General features: G+C 41.6%; 2 protein-coding genes across 4 annotated transcripts; one reads left to right on the top strand and one right to left on the bottom strand.

Annotated features, from left to right (window-relative positions):
- The first annotated feature begins 334 nt into the window (after positions 1-334).
- Positions 335-4,583, top strand: chchd7 (coiled-coil-helix-coiled-coil-helix domain containing 7). Of its 2 annotated transcripts, none has more exon segments than NM_001140955.1 (4): positions 335-425; positions 1,390-1,457; positions 1,581-1,679; positions 3,122-4,122. In NM_001140955.1, coding segments are annotated over 3 exon segments (258 nt in total). In that variant the 5' UTR covers positions 335-425; positions 1,390-1,403; the 3' UTR covers positions 3,227-4,122.
- A 1,310-nt stretch (positions 4,584-5,893) lies between these two features.
- Positions 5,894-16,999, bottom strand: sdr16c5b (short chain dehydrogenase/reductase family 16C, member 5b). Of its 2 annotated transcripts, none has more exons than XM_014180985.2 (7): positions 16,770-16,999; positions 15,740-16,080; positions 12,316-12,447; positions 10,903-11,002; positions 10,596-10,740; positions 9,272-9,397; positions 5,894-6,809 (listed from the first exon to the last, which is right to left on the bottom strand). In XM_014180985.2, the coding sequence occupies exons 2-7, from the start codon at positions 16,058-16,060 to the stop codon at positions 6,716-6,718; spliced, it is 918 nt and encodes a 305-aa protein (XP_014036460.1). In that variant the 5' UTR covers positions 16,061-16,080; positions 16,770-16,999; the 3' UTR covers positions 5,894-6,715. The 2 variants fall into 2 exon arrangements, with proteins under 2 accessions (XP_014036460.1, XP_014036459.1); XM_014180984.3 differs by lacking the exon at positions 16,770-16,999 and adding an exon at positions 16,449-16,591.
- Positions 17,000-17,612: the final 613 nt, after the last annotated feature.

Raw genomic sequence — 17,612 nt, 5'->3', positions numbered from 1 at the left:
GCGATGCAACCAAACATACATTTTGGCCACGCCTACTCAATATCCCTCCCACCTCTTATTTTTGATTTGTGTAACGTCTTGTCACTTTTATATTTCAGTGTCATTGTTTGTCCCTTTTAATAAAGTTCAATTTTCGGACTCGCTAGTGATACTGTCAATCGCATTGACTTCGTTTTGGTTTTATTTATAACAATAGGTGTACTAAGTATGTCATTAGAACCGTCCTATTGGTGTATCAATCTGTCAGTTTACTGAAAAGTACCCTGTCGTCGTTCCTGTATTTTGTCCTGTTGGTCAGTTTTGCTGTCAGTTTGTTGCAGACGTCATGAACATCGTAGTGCGATGTTATTAAATGACGTTCGAACTGACATGAGGGAATAGATGCACACGCATTCAACAAAGAGTTCCACATAACATCAAGAAAAGTAAGTGCGGCACGCGGAGGGCAGTCGTTTAGATTTGACCAAACTCGAAGCGCAGTGATTTGCGAAAGGTTCGCTGTCGCATGAAAATATCATTATCAAACAATTCGGCTTCCTGGCTGGTTAGCTAGCTATGCTAGCTGCGGCACTATCAGACAACTTGGGGTAGAGTCATACACAACTTTTGAGGTAACCTTTTGCCTTTGCAGTGTCACTTTTGTGACATCGGTTAGCAGAAAGCGTCGTTAGCCCTCTTGCGGGCTTATTTTTTATTAGCTAGCTGCTATAGTTTCAGTAGGTAGCTCACTCATTCGAAGGTCAATGACGAAGATTATCTATTATATTGACAAGATAGTCGAGTGACGGCTGTAACAATGGAAATATGTCCACAAAGATGGAAGGTAGGCGAGATCAGGTGGGACCATTCCAGCCAATTAGAGGGCAGAAATGCGTGTGAACAGGCGCAACTCCGATTTAAAGTCGTTTTTTTTTTTTTTGCCAAAATGCCACGTGCGTTCACTGTCACTGCATTCGTAACAACATAACTTATATCAGATCAAATAAGCCTCAAGTAGGAAATTGGCGATTACATTTTTTTTGTTAGACAAATTCGACACTGACTCCCATGCAAAAAAATTACTTCGTGGTCTTATTTTCGTGGACAGATTTTGAGCGGCGTAAACACTCTCGTTTCGCCTTCTCTGACGTTCAATCATGTAGCTCGAGCTGCAGCAACAACGTTATAAGGTGCAGCTATGAGTTTGCTGTTCCTGAAATTATGATATATATTTTTTTTTGTACCTGGTATTTATCCAGTCATTGTTGCCGCACTTGATAATACATAGGTCAATGGTTCCATCCCTGACCTTGTATGTTTTATTGTAGCCAACCGTGATCAAATAAATTGTTTAATTGCACGAGACAATGTATCGACTTCAATGTATTGCACATTTTGTTTTTTTTTCAGCGACGCAGCAAGAAATGGACAAAAACGTGCGCAAGCTTCGAAGTAAAGATATAAACCCATGCATTGAAGTATGTATTAGTATGCAGGCTACATGTTTGAATGAGATTATGCCTACTACATTTGAGATCTATACTGGTTTGAATGTTAATGTCATTTCTGTCGAATTCAACCACATGACTACTCTTTTCCAGGAAAGTGATGGCTCTCAGAAATGTTTGGATGCCAATAACTATGATAAGAACATGTGTTCTGCGTATTTTCTGAGATACAAAAACTGCAGAAAATACTGGGTGAGTATGCATTGGCGCAATCCATGAGTGCCAATCTAATGTAGCCTAATGCGGTGAGAGATCTAAAATAGATATTAAGTATTGCATGTGTAACAGTATAGCTTCCGTCCCTCTCCTCGCCCCAACCTGGGCTTGAACCAGGGACCCTCTGCACACATCAACAACTGACACCCACGAAGCATTGTTACCCATCGTGCCACAAAAGCCGCGGCCTTTGCAGAGCAAGGGGAACAACTACTTCAGGACTCAAAGCGAGTGACGTCACCCGATTGAAACGCTATTAGCGCGCACCACCGCTAACTAACTAGCCATTTCACATCGGTTACACATGTAGGCCAACATGAGGCAAAGATGAAGAATTCAAATTTACAGGTTGTCCAAAGGGAATGTTTAATACTAAAATTGGAAGGACCAGCAGAATGACTCACTGCATTCAAAGCTCGCTCCCTGTTGAGTTATTTTGTGCCAGTCTTTAAACTATGGAATCAGCATAATTGATTAGCACCTGCTGAAGAGGCCACTTTATTTGTATTTTAATTTTTTTTATTTAATTTTACCCCCCTTTTCTCCCCAATTTCGATTTTGTCTCATCGTTGCAACTCCCCAAAGGCCTCGGGAGGCGAATGTTGAGTCATGCGTCCTCCGAGACATGACCTGCCAAAGCGCAGTTCTTAACACCCGCCCGCTTAACCCGGAAGCCAGCCGCACCAATGTGTCGAAGGAAACACCGTTCAACTGACTAGAGGTCAGCCTGCAAGGCGTCGCTAGAGCTTGATAAGCCAAGTAAAGACCCTCTGGCCAAACCATCACCTAACCCGGAAGACGCTGGGCCAATTGTGCGCTACCCTATGGGACTCCTGATCACAGTCTGTTGTGATACAGCCCGGGATCAAACCTGGATCTGTGGTGACTCCTCTAGCACTGTGATGAAATGCCTCCCGAGTGGCGCAGCGGTCTAAGGCAAGAACCCACCCCTTAACAAGCCTCTGTCTACGGCAACTGGGTTGAGATGGGGATTTGCGGTGGCTGTGTTCCAGGACACCCACATTGCAGACTTGGGAAAGTAGCCATTTGCATGGAGCTGCCCTACAAAATAATTGGTAATGTTCTGGTTTTGTTCATCTATCCATCTGCATTATAATATGTACTTCATTGTCCATTAACTTCCAGAGATTGGAAATACTCCTTTATGTTCACACCCCCCAGGAGACACACAACCACCCTGAGGGTGCAGCGCCCTTGAAGCAATTGTAAGGGGTTAGGTGACTCGTTCAAGGGCAAAACGTCAGGCACCCAATTATTATAATTTTTTGCATCAGTTGAGATTTCAACTGCTAACCGCTAGGCTGCGTGCCGCCCCTAAATGTCCCAAATCAGTGCATATCACAGGGCCTATGGACTTAAATCGACGTGACTCCAGTGTTTTCTGTTCTTTTTTTCAGCACAACATCATGGTGAATAGGAGACGAGACGGCGTGAAGCCTGACATGCCCACTGCTGAGGAGCGCCAGGAGATACTGGCTGCCATTGGAGGCAAGCCCTATTGAGGCAGTGGCAAGCCCTATTGAGGCAGTGGCAAGACCAGCAGAAGGAAACACTGGAGCGGGGTGTAGACCATACTTTCCAGTAAAGCTCTGGGACAGACCCCTTCTTTATGAAGGTCTGAGAGCTCCTCCACACACCTCACCATTATGATGCTGACCGTGCCCCAAGAGGTGCCTCTGCCGCACTGTGTGCTGCTTGCCACTAAAGGTTGACGGTGGCGTTGAAACCTGTGTCAAATACTGATATCAATGATCAAATCACTACAGTATGCCTAATGCGGAAATCTGGCTATGAATGTGCATAGCTGGTTAGTATGAGTGGAGCTATATGGAAAAGCACTTGCGAGTTGCCTTGATGAATCAAGCGTTTTAATAGTCTTTAAACATTTACATTTAAGTCATTTAGCAGATGCTCTTATCCAGAGCGACTTACAAATTAAATTTAAAGAAAGAACTGGAAAGACTATGGACTTACTCACCTTTATTTGCAAGCCAGCATCTCTGAAAATAAACTGAATGTGTTTTTGTAAAAAGTGTATTTATTTAGTATACTTTTTCACAATCGCGTAAAAGCGTCTTTGGAACAATGTTGTCGATTTTTACAACAGTCCACAAGACGACTCTGGCCTTTCGCAGAACAGTAAATGTAATTGCTTTCTTAATACATTCTTAACTATGATGCAGTCAATTACATTCATTTAAAAAAACAGGACTGCCTGCAAAGACATTAATGCAACCATATTCATCTCTGGAGTACAAGCAGACAAAACAGAAAGTTAGTCTTTATTTGCAGTCACTAAGTCATGATCAAAATTGGTACTAGCCTACAACCATTGAAAGGTGCAGAATTATGTGCGATTACTCCTTTTATGCATATTTCATACACATTAAATGTTTTTAAAATAAGCACATTGTGTGCAGGATTCATTCATTGGTATCATCCCAATCTTAATTCCTTGTATTCAATGCATAGGCTGGTTTGCTCATAGTTTTGTAGACTTTCCATTGGTGCACATGATAGGCAATGAGGTGAATACAATGGAGGAACTCCACTGATATGAATGTATAGCCTCAATCCACACCAAAGCTCTACAATGGAAGGTCACAATGTTGGAGATGATTTACTTAGAAGTAACCCAACTTCACTCTGCATGTCAGCGATATTGTACAAAATCATATAAATTAGTCCCCATTACTTAGATCTTTCACGATATTGTACATGGTAGGACACTGATGGGATTGAAATAGAATTCCGTGCGATAGTATTTACTCATTGCCGGAAACAGTGTTGTACACATTTCTCTTCGGATGAAAAAAATACATTTTTGTTAATATTCTGTGAAATAAAGACTACAATTCATTTTGTATTCACTGATGACATTTGTATTTAAAGTTTTGCAAAAGGTGGTCTAAGATACGCAAGTCAGGTACAAAGACAAGAAAATGATCATAACGTTAGTAAATGCATTTGATCGCTGCTGACCTGCTAAAGATACGTTTCAACACGGATCCAAAAATTGCTTGTACACGATTGAGAAAAACCATAACATACTGCCACCAAGCCTGATCGCAGATCTGTATTTTGTTATTTTATTTAACTAGGCGAGTCAGTTAAGAACAAATTCTTATTTACAATGACGGCCTACCCCAGCCAAACCCTAACCCGCACGATGCTGGGCCAATTGTGCGCCGCCCTATGGGACTCCCAATCACAGCCGGTTGTGATACAGCCTGGAATTAAAAACAGGGTCTGTAGTGATGCCTCTAGCACTGAGATGCAGTGCCTTAGACCGCTGCGCCACTCGGGAGTCCCAAATGTGCTTTGGCCAACATCTGATTCGCTGTTATGCTAAACAGTCTTGCAATGTAAACGTCTACTCTGTTGGGCACGCTTAAATAAATGAGTGCCAGGAGTAAAGTGGGTCATATTCTGATTCAATAATCCATGCTGCCGCAGTATTTACACCATCACATACAGTATATGCAGTTAGCCAAATCCCTTGGAATCTGAGTTGGCTAGTATTTTGAATCACACTCTCTGAGGGCACATGCAGACCTGGGACCAGGCTAATTTGGGAAAATATTTAACTTTGTACTGATTGTTTCAAGTGCATGCATTATGTAAGGTAATAGCCTATGTCTTGATACAATAAAACACATTTGAAAAGCTTCAGTTGCATTGTATTCCGACACATTTTTATCATGTCTTGTAGTGTCGGTTGAATGCCAGTGCTATTGTTTTGCATTAGTGTTTCAGAGCCATTTACACTAGGTGGTGCTGTTGCTTTACTGACGGAGCCACCCACACTACCCTGCTTTCTCAAATCTGGCTATAGAGGTCTACAGCAATGTTGGTTTCCCCTCGAATCGGCGAATGATAAGTAGGGTTGTTAAATGTTTGAATGGTGACTGACCACTGTCAGGATCCACCTGATTGGCTGATTCCCGAGAGTGTGTTTTTCCATGGCAAATGTTGAGATGATGCCTATAATCAACAATCCCCTGCACACAGCAGATGTGCACTACAACATTGTGGCTCTCAGAATACCGATTAAGAGTTGCACTCATTATCAAACAAGCAATCAAGCAAAGAATGTCTCTTACTCAGTGCCAATCTATTACTTTGAACAGATGTCCTACTTTTTTTCAATGGCATAAAGAAGATATATGTTCATTTTTTGATCATGTATTTTATTATGCGATCAGACAGCTGTAAAGCTTTCCAAACATTTAACTTTACAGCAAGCAAAGATTAATATGAGGCATACATGGTAAGTCATTAAGACATGATGTACGATTGGGATTATCTGAAAAGATAACCATGGCTGCACCTGTAAATGAATAATGATGATATGTCCATAATTTCACACTATCACATAACGAGTTGAAACATCAGCAACCTTCAAAGTGTACTTTGGCATATTATTATTCAATTATTAAAGTTTCTTAGCAGCTTTATTGATGCGGATACTTTTGAACAAGCCACATAATAAGACTATAATATAATTAAGGCTAACAATGCATATACTTTGATTAAAATACATAAAAGCAAGAAATCATTCAACAACTACTTTAAAGCAGCAGCTTTTGTAAATGAATACATTTCAAGTGACTCTCAGGAGAGAAATCTCATTGGACATAAAAGAACAGACATTTACTTCATACTGTATTCCCACACATTAGTAAAACAAGAGGTAACAATATATATGGTAGAATTAGTAACCATAGTTTCATACGAGTGCATCATCTCTGTATACTGTCAATGGCTCTTTAAAACATCCTTCATAGGCGATAATTATTTGTGCACTAACAATTCAATTCTACAGTGAATTTCATACATGTACATGGTATGTAGCATATGCATATTACTTCCATTATAAAAGCCAGAAAAACGTATTAAAATGTAGTCTAGATTCACAAAGGGTTGTAAACTGCAGCACTTCATGCGGGAAATGGATTGAGACCCCCCCTCCTGAGCACTTATTGAATGCTTCAGTCCTTTTTCCCATGGCCTTTGAATGCATCCATGAAATTGAATGCCCCCAGGTAGTCTCCCAAGAGGAGCCCCATCTTAGTGGGCAAAATGCTGTGAGAAGAGAACACACGTAATAAAAAGAGACATGGGTTATTTATTCAACTTCACAGCAGCTGTAAATTATTGACCTATTTTTTTTCTCCAAACGCACAAAACCCAATAAATACTGAACAAAATAATTGAATAGTCATGTACATATACTGTACGTCATGTATATGTGCAGTAAAGCCATTCTGTGAAGAACTGCTGCACTTCAAACATCAATAATCAAACATAAAATGCCTTTATGACTGACATAAATGCTAGGGACTCTATATGATCATGCACCACATTAACTTTTACAATCATTTTTTCGGAAAAATGTACAATAGGAACCATCAAAGGCTTTGTGGCAGTGTGCAGATTTCCATACAGATTTCCATACAGAAGTAGAGCTTGATTACAATTGATACAGGAGGAATAGGAGGTGAGTCATCTCTCTCTCTCTCCTCTCTCTCTCTCTTTCTCTTTCCTATCTTGCTCTTTCTCTCTTATCTCTCTTTCTCTCCTATCTCCCTCTCTCTCTCCCTCTCTCTCTCTGAGGTGCTCTCATTCATGGAGGGCTTTCCAGCTAAAGCCCAACTGACTAAATGTCCACCTTAGAATCCAGGTTCTTTTGTGAGTTAATCATCTCTCCAATTTATGCATTTTTGGCACTTCAATCAAATTCAAGGAATACATTTTCATTAAATTAGTTGCAATTAGTAATTAGCAATAGGATTTCTTAAAAAATGCACCATTAAGAGTGGGAGTTTTACGCCTGTATGAAGGTACTGAAGGGCCCAGATGCAGTTTAGAATTAATGTCAGTGAATCCTTAGATAAAACACTGTGCTCAGATTAGCAAGTATGTGGGGGGGGGATGTTGAAATATTATTCCCCACTTGCAATGGGGTCATAGTCCTACTAAACAGTGCAACTTTGTCCCAATGTTACAGCAGAGAAGCAGTCTGTGGTAGAGAAAATGTCTGTCTACATTCTCAGTTCCTGTCTAGGCTGTGTTGTAATCACTCACGTGTTATGACCTTCCCCTACCACCTCTGAAACCAATGCTTGTGTTTATAGTGTTTGATATAAATTATGAACATGAACTACAATCCAAAGCATTCGTAGCATTTCCTTAAACACTATATAAACATGGCATAACTGCTAGAGGTACATAAACAGTTATTTTGACATGTAATCGTGTGGTGTATGTCACCTTGTTTCTGTGAGCGTGTTCATGTTTATTGTGTGAAATAAGTACACATGTGTGGGTGTATGCGAGTTCATGTACATATCGGAAAGGTGTATGTGCGTGCGGTCGAGTGTACTGTACGTATGTGTGTGTTGCGTGCGTGCATTTATTTGTGTGTTTGCGTGTGCGTTTTGTGCCCACTACCCGCTACTCGCCTTCGACTCTTGTCTCTCACGCAACCTCCTCCCTACTCTTTGTTTACACATGCACCTTTCCACCTAGGCAGCTGTCAGGTCAAGTATCCTCTGTGGCAGGCCTGCATGAATCACTCAGATTTCTAGAGCAATCTCTAGTGTTTAGGCAAACACCACCACAAACAACATGTTCCAGCTCTCAATCTCTCTCACTCCACTCTCAAGCTCAGTCCCTGTGATAGAAGTATTTGCACTTTTGCTTATAGCCCCCACACCGTTTGACACAATGAAGGCTTGCTCATCTGCATTCATACCGTGTCTGTCCAGTTTAGTGAACAATGTTTATGCATGCAGTGGCTTTATTGACCCAACTCCCGCTTCTACGCACACATAGGTCCCTAAACCATTCTGCTGTTTTATTTAACCACCATGTTTCTATGTTGATGTAAAACTCCTGCAATGTGGATTTGGTTAAAATAACGCTCCCTATACTTTCAATGCATTTTTTGCGCAAAAGTTGGGTATCCGCTTGCCAAAATAAAAAAGGTGCGTGAACTGCGTTAACGTGAGTTTACCCTTCACTACACCACTGTTCTCAGTCCACAGTGTCAACAGTTTCATCTGTTGCATCCTCTCCATACATTTTTGTTGTGTCAACAATCTAGGTCATTGCTGATTACAAAGGTTTGAAAGTCAGTGTTGGGTGGATCATAATAATGCCTTAACAAATAAATACACTTTTAAGACACATTTCAGTTGAATGCATTCAGTTGTACAACTGACTGGGTATCCCCCTTTCCCTTCCCTTTTCTTTATGAGTCCTCAATTAGTATATTTCAAGTAGAATGGAATGTATCTGTTTTACCCGGCAGTCGAACAAAAATGCAGAATGCTTTTGGGTACTAGTAGCAGGTAGACCCCCTCCACTGGTAGATGCTGATTTTTTTTAAATATGACACATGACTGCTGTGGTTGTGTAAACAAAGATATAGAAACCTGTTTGATTACATCTAAACCTAAGAGACGACTGGAGCTGGGGAGGTAGCAGCTAGGGCCCGGGGTTCCATTTAGTAAATCCTGCATAGTGTTTGGTACAGTTCTTACTTCTTGAGGGCGAGGACAAGGTAGAGGATCCGAGGCATATACAGGTACACTTGGTCAGTTTGGATAGCACGGACGATCCTTTTGGCCACATAGTCAGGTTCCAGGATGGGCATGAGAACGGGCCATCTGCAGGAAGCACCCAAAACCAAACAAATCATTTCTCTCACTGATCAGCAGTTCAAAGTAATGGGCTGGCACTCTCTAGTGTGAATCTACATCTAAAAACACACTGCATGCACTGACGCCTTCAAAAATGATTGTCTAAGCCCCTTTCTCATTTCACTTCAAATCCTTCAAAATGTTATGCCACGATGAACGTTGTACTTTGTAATCAGTTTCTGCCTTCAGTCTGTTCCTTAAAAGACATAAAACCCAGAAACTTTGGAGAACAAATATCTCTTTGGAAATCAAGGGCTGTTACTTTGTCAAAGGAACCCATACATTTTTTTAAAACCATTGTAGCAACTTGATAAAAACAGGACTTTTGTGTGGGGACTTTCAACATCAGAGCATCACAATCTCATTCAAATCTCATTGTGATTAGGTCCTGACTTTTGTTCAGAAATGTTACAGTGTGTGTATGTGTGTGTGTGTATCTGAGTAACAGGATGTGGTAGGCATTACTCTGCTCTGTGGCCAGTAAAAAGCAGAACCAAGCAGCATGAATAATAAAGTGAGAAAATGGAAGGGCCCAAAGAGCTTAAGAGCAAGACTTAGGGACGCTGGCATTGTTGTTAACTCATTCTGACATCACACACACACACACACACACACACACACACACACACACACACACACACACACACACACACACACACACACACACACACACACACACACACACACACACACACACACACACACACACACACACACACACACACACACACACACACACCACTCAAACGGCGATGATCACTAGCGACATCAAAGGACATGGCCCTAGGCAGTCCAGGTAGAGCTGGCTCCATGGCATCTATGGTGGTGTCACATAACTAGTAGGGCGAGGTTGCCCCGGCCTAGACAATAATTGAAGGTCATCTACACACCATGGTATACTGCCATTAACTGTATTTCCACACCCTGGTCTAAATCGAATAAACTTACTGCTCAAGACAGTTACAAAGTAGAATTTCACTGCCAAGCAAAGTGAAGCAGAGCAAGCATTTTATTGCTTAGCTACACACTGCTACTACACATAGCGCAGTGCTACATTGTAGACATTTCCATATTGTGTCTACAGTCGCAGCACTTCCTCTAACAGAGCTCATGGTAGCAAAACGTGTTCTGGGTATGTGTGTGTATGTCAGAACGGTGGACCCACTTGGTGATAGCGCCGTCAAACATCCCCGTGTTAATGAAGAAGGGACACACGATGGTGGTCTTCACTCCATTTTTCTTTGTCGCTAGCAGCTCCAGCGCCACAGACTCAGCGAAGCCCACAGCCGCAAACTTACTGGCACAGTAATCTGAGCACAGACAGAGAGTAGAGGAATGGGAATGCATTACTCTGAGTGTTCACACTCACACTTTTTGTTATCACAAACTAACCAGTACATGGGTATGTGATGTTGGGTGAAATATTTATATCCCACTTTAGAGGGGTAGTGAGTGAGATGAGTATATCTAACCTGCCAGGCCGTTGACTCCAATCAGTCCAGCAGAGCTGGCGATGCTCACCAGGTGACCATGGTTACTGGCTATCATTGCAGGGAGAAACGCCTTGTAAGTCTGGGGAAAAACAGATGATCATGGTTGAGAATTACTTTGCTGGCAACATGCTATGCATATAATTAAAAAATCCCCATGGGCAATGATATTTGTACATGTTCTTTGTCTCTCCTTGTCTAAGTATTTTTTTATTTTATGTTTATCTTACACCTTTATTGATATGAGCATGTTGTGTTATGTTTAGAGCTATTTCCATAGGCTGGTCTGGCACATCCTGCGGGCTTAGGCCATCTATCATTCCCTATGCTATCATTCCCTTTGCTACTCTTTTACGCTTAGACTTGAAAAGATGGCACTGCAGATCCGCAAAAAGTTCTACAGCTGCACCATTGAGAGCATCTGACTGGCTGCATCACCGCTTGGTACGGCAACTGCAAGGCACCCATTCCGCAAGGTGCTACAGAGGGTGGTGAGTACGACACAGTACATCGCTGGGCCAAGCTCCCTGCCATCCAGGACCTCTATACCAGGCGGTGTCAGGCCCAAAATATTTTCAAAGACTCCAGCCACCCAAGCCATAGAGTGTTCTCTCTGCTACTGCATGGCAAGCGGTACCAGTGCACCAAGCCAGGAACCAACAGGACCCTGAACAGCTTTAACTCCCAAGCCCAAGCCTCCCAACCCTAACCCTAACCCTACCCGGACTACCTGCATTGGCCCTTTTTTGAACTAACTCTCTTGCACTGACTCTATGCACACACACTGGTCTATAACCACACACTCACACATACTTACACTGACACACCAACACACACATACACGCACTACGCCCACACACACATGAAATGCGCACACATGCATACTGACACACACACACACACACACACACACACACACACACACACACACACACACAGACACACACACACACACACACACACACACACACACACACACACACACACACACACACACACACACACACACACACACACACACACACACACACACACACACACCACATACGCTGCTGCTACTGCTCAGTCTATTATCACTTTACCCTTACCGATATGTACATAGCTACCTCAATTGCCTCGTATCCCTGCATATCAACTCGGTACTGGTACTCGCTGTATATAGCCATGTTATTGTTTTTCATTATTCACTGTGTATTTATTCCTCGTGTCACTATTTCTATTTTCTATTTCTTATATCTTATCTTTAACTCTGCATGGTTGGAAAAGGACCCTTAACCATTTCACTGTTAGTCTACACCTGTTGTATACGAGGCATTTGACAAATGAAATTAGATTAGATTTGATTTGACTTGTCGTAGAAAAATGCAAAATGTTCATGATAAAATTCCAACTCACCCAGAAGTGAGCATTGGAGTTGACCTCCATCGACTTCTCAATCAGGCTGTCGGGAGCACTCATGAACTTCGTCCCTGTGACAATGCCTGCATTGTTTATCAGGATTGTCACATCTCCCACTTCCCTTTTCACCTGGCAATCAACACATAATATAGCATGCTGTATAGAAGTAACAGGATAAGAACATAAATGGAACTGGGCCTAAATCTACCACACAAGGATCACACAGATTACCACTAATCTCTGAGAAAAAAAAAAGGTGCTAAGTAGAACCACACAGGGTTCTTTGGTTTGTTCCCATAGGGGAACCCTTTTTGGTGCTGGGTAGAACCCTATGCAGAGGGTTCTTTAAAAAAAAAATGTTTTATGTAAGCTTTATTTAACTAGGCAAGTGAGTTAAGAACAAATTCTTATTTTACAATGACAGGCTACTCCGGCCAAATCTTCCCCTAACCCAGACAACGCTGGGCCAATTGTGCACCACCCTATGGTACTCCCAATCACAGCCGGTTGTGGTACAGCCCAGGATCGAACCAGGGTCTGTGGTGACGCCTCTAGCACTGCGCCACTCAGGTGCCCTATCTATGTAGGGTTCATCAAAGAACCCCCTGTATATGGTTCTACCTAGAGCCATTTTATAATCTAAAGGTTCTTCCTAGAACCGTCTGTGAAGGGTTCTGGCGAGAAACCTTTCATCTTTGGAGGGTTCTTCCTAGAATCCTCTATGAATGGTTCCACCAGCCTTATTAGCCTTTAAAATGTAATTATCATAAGGCCTTTATTTGAGGGCCTAATTATACCCTAACATAGTGGTGTTAGGAATCTCCTGGTTTACAAGCCACATCAGGCCTGCAAGTCACATTATGCTGGTTTGCAAAATTATCTATAATTCCTATTGCAATCCAGCCAGAGTTAGGATATCCAATTGTGGAATTGTTAATCACCTGCAACCTGCATTCAGAATGACTGCCAGGGTAGGGAAGATTGAATACTGAGACTACCTTAGTCATCTAAACTGGAACAACCATCTCAGTAATGGGTGAAATACATCCAATTACTAACAGATTGGATTATAGAAAACTGTTTGTTATGTATCTTTGTGTAGCATAAAATTAATCAACCAAGCAATGTACATGCAAAAACACAGATATTACAGTAAAACAAACAAGTCTGAAAATCTTCCTGCAATAGAGCATGCTGGGAAATATTATATATGGTTATATGTACAGTTGAAGTTGGAAGTTTAAATACACTTAGGTTGGAGTCATTAAAACTCGTTTTTCAACCACTCCACAAATTTCTTGTTAACAAACTATAGTTTTGGCAAGTCGGTTAGGACATCTACTTTGTGCATGGCACAAGTCATTTTTCCAACAATTGTTTACAGACAGATTATTTCACTTATAATTCACAGTATCACAATTCCAGTGGGTCAGAAGTTTACATACACTAAATTGACTGTGCCTTTAAACAGCTTGGAAAATTCCAGAAAATGATGTCATGGCTTTAGAAGCTTCTGATAGGCTAATTGACATTGTTTGAGTCAATTGGAGGTGTCCCTGTAAATGTATTTCAAGGCCTACCTACAAACTCAGTGCCTCTTTGCTTGACATCATGGGAAAATCAAAAGAAATCAGCCAAGACCTCAGAAAAAAAATTGTAGACCTCCACAAGTCTGGTTCATGCATAGGAGCAATTTCCAAATGCCTGAAGGTACCACGTTCATCTGTACAAACAATAGTACGCAAGTATAAACATCATGGGGCCACACAGTCGTCATACCGCTCAGGAAGGAGACGCGTTCTGTCTCCTAGAGATTAACGTACTTTGGTGCGAAAAGTGCAAATCAATCCTAGAACAACAGCAAAGGACCTTGTGAAGATGCTGAAGGACACAGGTACAACAGTATCTATATCCACAGTAAAACGAGTCCTATATCAACATAAACTGAAAGGCTGCTCAGTAAGGAAGAAGCCACTGCTCCAAAACCGCCATAAAAAAGCCAGACTACGGTTTGCAACTGCACATGGGGACAAAGATCGTACTTTTTGGAGAAATGTCCTCTGGTCTGATGAAACAAAAATAGAACTGTTTGGCCATAATGGCTTGCAAGCCGAAGAACACCATCCCAACCGTGAAGCACGGGGGTGGCAGCATCAAGTTGTGGGGGTGCTTTGCTTCAGGAGGGACCGGTGCACTTCACAAAATAGATGGCATCATGAGGGAGGAATATTATGTGGATATATTGAAGCAACATCTCAAGACATCAGTCAGGAAGTTAAAGCTTGGTCGCCAATGGGTCTTGTGGCAAAATGGCTTAAGGACAACAAAGTCAAGGTATTGGAGTGGCCATCACAAAGCCCTGACCTCCACCCTATAGAAAATTTGTGGGCAGAACTGAAAAAGCGTGTGCGAGCAAGGAGGCCTACAAACCTGACTCAGTTACACCAGCTCTGTCAGGAGGAATGGGCCAAAATTCACCCAACTTATTGTGGGAAGCTTGTGGAAGGCTACCCAAAATGTTTGACCCAAGTTAAACAATTTAAAGGCAATGCTACCAAATACTAATTGAGTGTATGTAAACTTCTGACCCATTGGAAATGTGATGAAAGAAATAAAAGCTGAAAGAAATAATTCTCTCTACTATTATTCTGACATGTCACATTCTTAAAATAAAGTGGTGATCCTAACTGACCTAAGACAGGGAATTTTTACTTGGATTACATTTCAGGAATTGTGAAAAACTGAGTTTAAATGTATTTGGCTAAGGTGTATGTAAACTTCCGACAACTGTATAACCTTTCTTGCCTTCCAAAGAATCCTTGCCTCCCAAAGAGTCATCAAAGATCCCTTTCTTCCAAAAGCGGTTGTTAGGATGTTAAAGGTTCTAAGTATAACCCTCTCCCCCCCCCCAAAAAAAACCCTCCTTTGGAACCCTTTTTTCTGAGAGTGTAGCAGAGTATGACTGTGATCTCCAGTATCTAACCAATACCTATGCACTGGATCACAGCAATGTGAATATTGTGGGATCGGAGCTGTAATCATGAGGTGGACCTGAACAGAGCAGACATGGAATGTGTGGGAGTCTTTCAACATTTGTTCCCAAAGCATGGAGGCCCTTTGAGTTGTTGTGCAGTATAATAGACATTGGGTTGATCAATTATTTATGTAAACATCTTCCCTCTCAAATACATTTGCATGCTTTCGGGAAGGAGCATTGCGGTATATTTGCAACAGCTCAAATTACAACTACGAAGATTAGTGTACAGTATGTTTTGAAAAATATGGTACTGTAGCCTGTCAAAAAATACTACAGACCTTCAAACTGTTACCTGCTGTAGGAAAGTGGTAGAACATGGGTAATAACATCCATACCTGGCCAGGTATATAGACCATATACCTGACCAGGTGGCATAAAACCCACCTGGTCAGCCACTGAGTACACCTCTGCCTTGTTGCTGCAGTCACAGATGTATGAGTGGACCCTGGCCGCGCCCTTTTGCTTCACCAGTCGAACCGTTTCCTTGTTGCCATCCTGGCTAATGTCCCACAGCACCAGCGTTACGCCCATGGAGGCGAACTCAAGCGCCATCAGCCTGCCGATGCCGCTACCCGCCCCTGTGATGAGGATAGTTTCTCCCGCAACGCTCTTCTTCCGCGAAGGGATGAAGAGTTTTACAAGTGCCTCCAAGTTATAATATATAGACAAGGCCAGCACCTGTAGCGTCTCCAGAGCGAAGTTCATCTTAAAGACTAGTAGAGTACCTATCAAACCGCATGAATTACAGTTGAGTTAAAATTAAAATGATGCGTTATAGATAGGCTATAATCTATTCTGGTGGTATGGTTCATGGAAAAACAACTGTCTCTCTTGTCCCAAAATGATATACCATTGTCAGGTCTGTTGTTAGCCTATGGGTTTCCATAGGCCTTATTCTGAATTAATAAAAGGTAAAACCATTACAATTGATTGCTTTCTTTCCCTCTATGTTGATTGTTTTCTTTCCCTCGATCTTCAATGTCAGAATCGGTTTAGAATAAGAAAACTAATAAGGATGATAGCATGTCGACAAATACTACGTTTTCTAATTCAGTTGATATCTTCAAATATGGCTACACAGCGATTAACTTACCCCTTTCCTTACGAGAACAAGTCTTAGAAACCTATATTGAGCATCAAAGTAAACAAACATAATAGCGCTTATCCTATTATAGGATTACTTTTCCGACCTTTGCACAATGAGGTAGTAGGGACCGACACCGTGTTTACCTCGAGACAAAGTCCAATTCTATATCGTAGGGCAGGCTATGGCTTTAACCGCACACAGGCAGGGCGCGTCTCCTATGAACCGTTTGCTCAGCATTCTCTATGTGATGAGTTGATGGAAGTAGCCTATATTAGAAACGGCCCGTTTAATCAGTTGTCATTCAGTATAATATAAAGATACACTTACCTTAATCTATAGGCTAAATATTGGTTCCCTTTCTTCAAACACTGTCTGTGTTCTGCGCGCTAACCGCATCCAAATCGGCACAGCCAGTCGCCGCTACCTATTAACTTTGACCTAGTAAGAGGCATTGTGGGGAGACGACGATTTTACTACAAGCGACTCATTGGTGCGACTCATTGGTAAAATACCTTGCTATTGTATTCCCAAACCCTAGATGTTTAGGCTACTCAACTGTGCTGGTAATATGCAAGGTCAGTGGGTGTTGGGAGTTGTAGGGGACCTCGGTAACACTTTACATGAAGGTGTTTAAAAGTAGTTTATAAACTGTTAACTAATACTGCATAGTTACGTTTTTAAAATATGAAATAATTGTTGATGATTGTTGGTTGACTATTTATTCCCACTGCTGCACAACTCTTGGAGGACAATGGAAGTTGGATGGATGAAAAATCATATCAAATCAAATCAAATTTTATTAGTCACATGCGCCGAATACAGCAGGTGTAGACCTTACAGTGAAGTGCTTACTTACAAGCCCCTAACCAACAATGCAGTTAAAAAATATGGATAAGAATAAGAAATAAAAGTAACAAGTAATTAAAGAGCATGTCACGTCCTGACCAGTAAAGGGGTCATTTTGTTATTGTAGTTGGTCAGGACGTGGCAGGGGTGTGTTTGTTTTGTGTGTTTCGTTTTTTGGGGGGTTATGTTCTATGTTAATATATTTCTATGTTTGTTCTAGTTCTTATATTTCTATGTTTAGTTTATTGGGCTGACCTTCAATTGGAGGCAGCTGTTCCTCGTTGCCTCTAATCGAAGGTCCTATTTAGTTGGGGTGTGTTTCCA

Source organism: Salmo salar, chromosome 29, assembly GCF_965601325.2.
Source record: "Salmo salar chromosome 29, fSalSal1, whole genome shotgun sequence".
NCBI classification, from domain to species: Eukaryota; Metazoa; Chordata; class Actinopteri; order Salmoniformes; family Salmonidae; genus Salmo; species Salmo salar.
Note: the sequence above shows the minus strand (reverse complement) of the source record. Positions and strands in the feature narration are given on the sequence as shown.

Excerpts from the sequence above, each read along its gene's own strand:
- chchd7 (XM_014180601.3), top strand. The coding sequence starts at position 1,404 with ATGGACAAAAACGTGCGCAAGCTTCGAAGTAAAGATATAAACCCATGC. Across the intron at positions 1,458-1,580 it reads ATATAAACCCATGCATTGAA|GAAAGTGATGGCTCTCAGAA; the intron begins GTATGTATTAGT and ends ACTCTTTTCCAG. Across the intron at positions 1,680-3,121 it reads AAAACTGCAGAAAATACTGG|CACAACATCATGGTGAATAG; the intron begins GTGAGTATGCAT and ends TCTTTTTTTCAG.
- sdr16c5b (XM_014180985.2), bottom strand. The coding sequence starts at position 16,060 with ATGAACTTCGCTCTGGAGACGCTACAGGTGCTGGCCTTGTCTATATAT. Across the intron at positions 11,003-12,315 it reads ACTCCAATGCTCACTTCTGG|ACTTACAAGGCGTTTCTCCC; the intron begins GTGAGTTGGAAT and ends GTTTTTCCCCAG. Across the intron at positions 9,398-10,595 it reads TTTGACGGCGCTATCACCAA|ATGGCCCGTTCTCATGCCCA; the intron begins GTGGGTCCACCG and ends TGCTTCCTGCAG.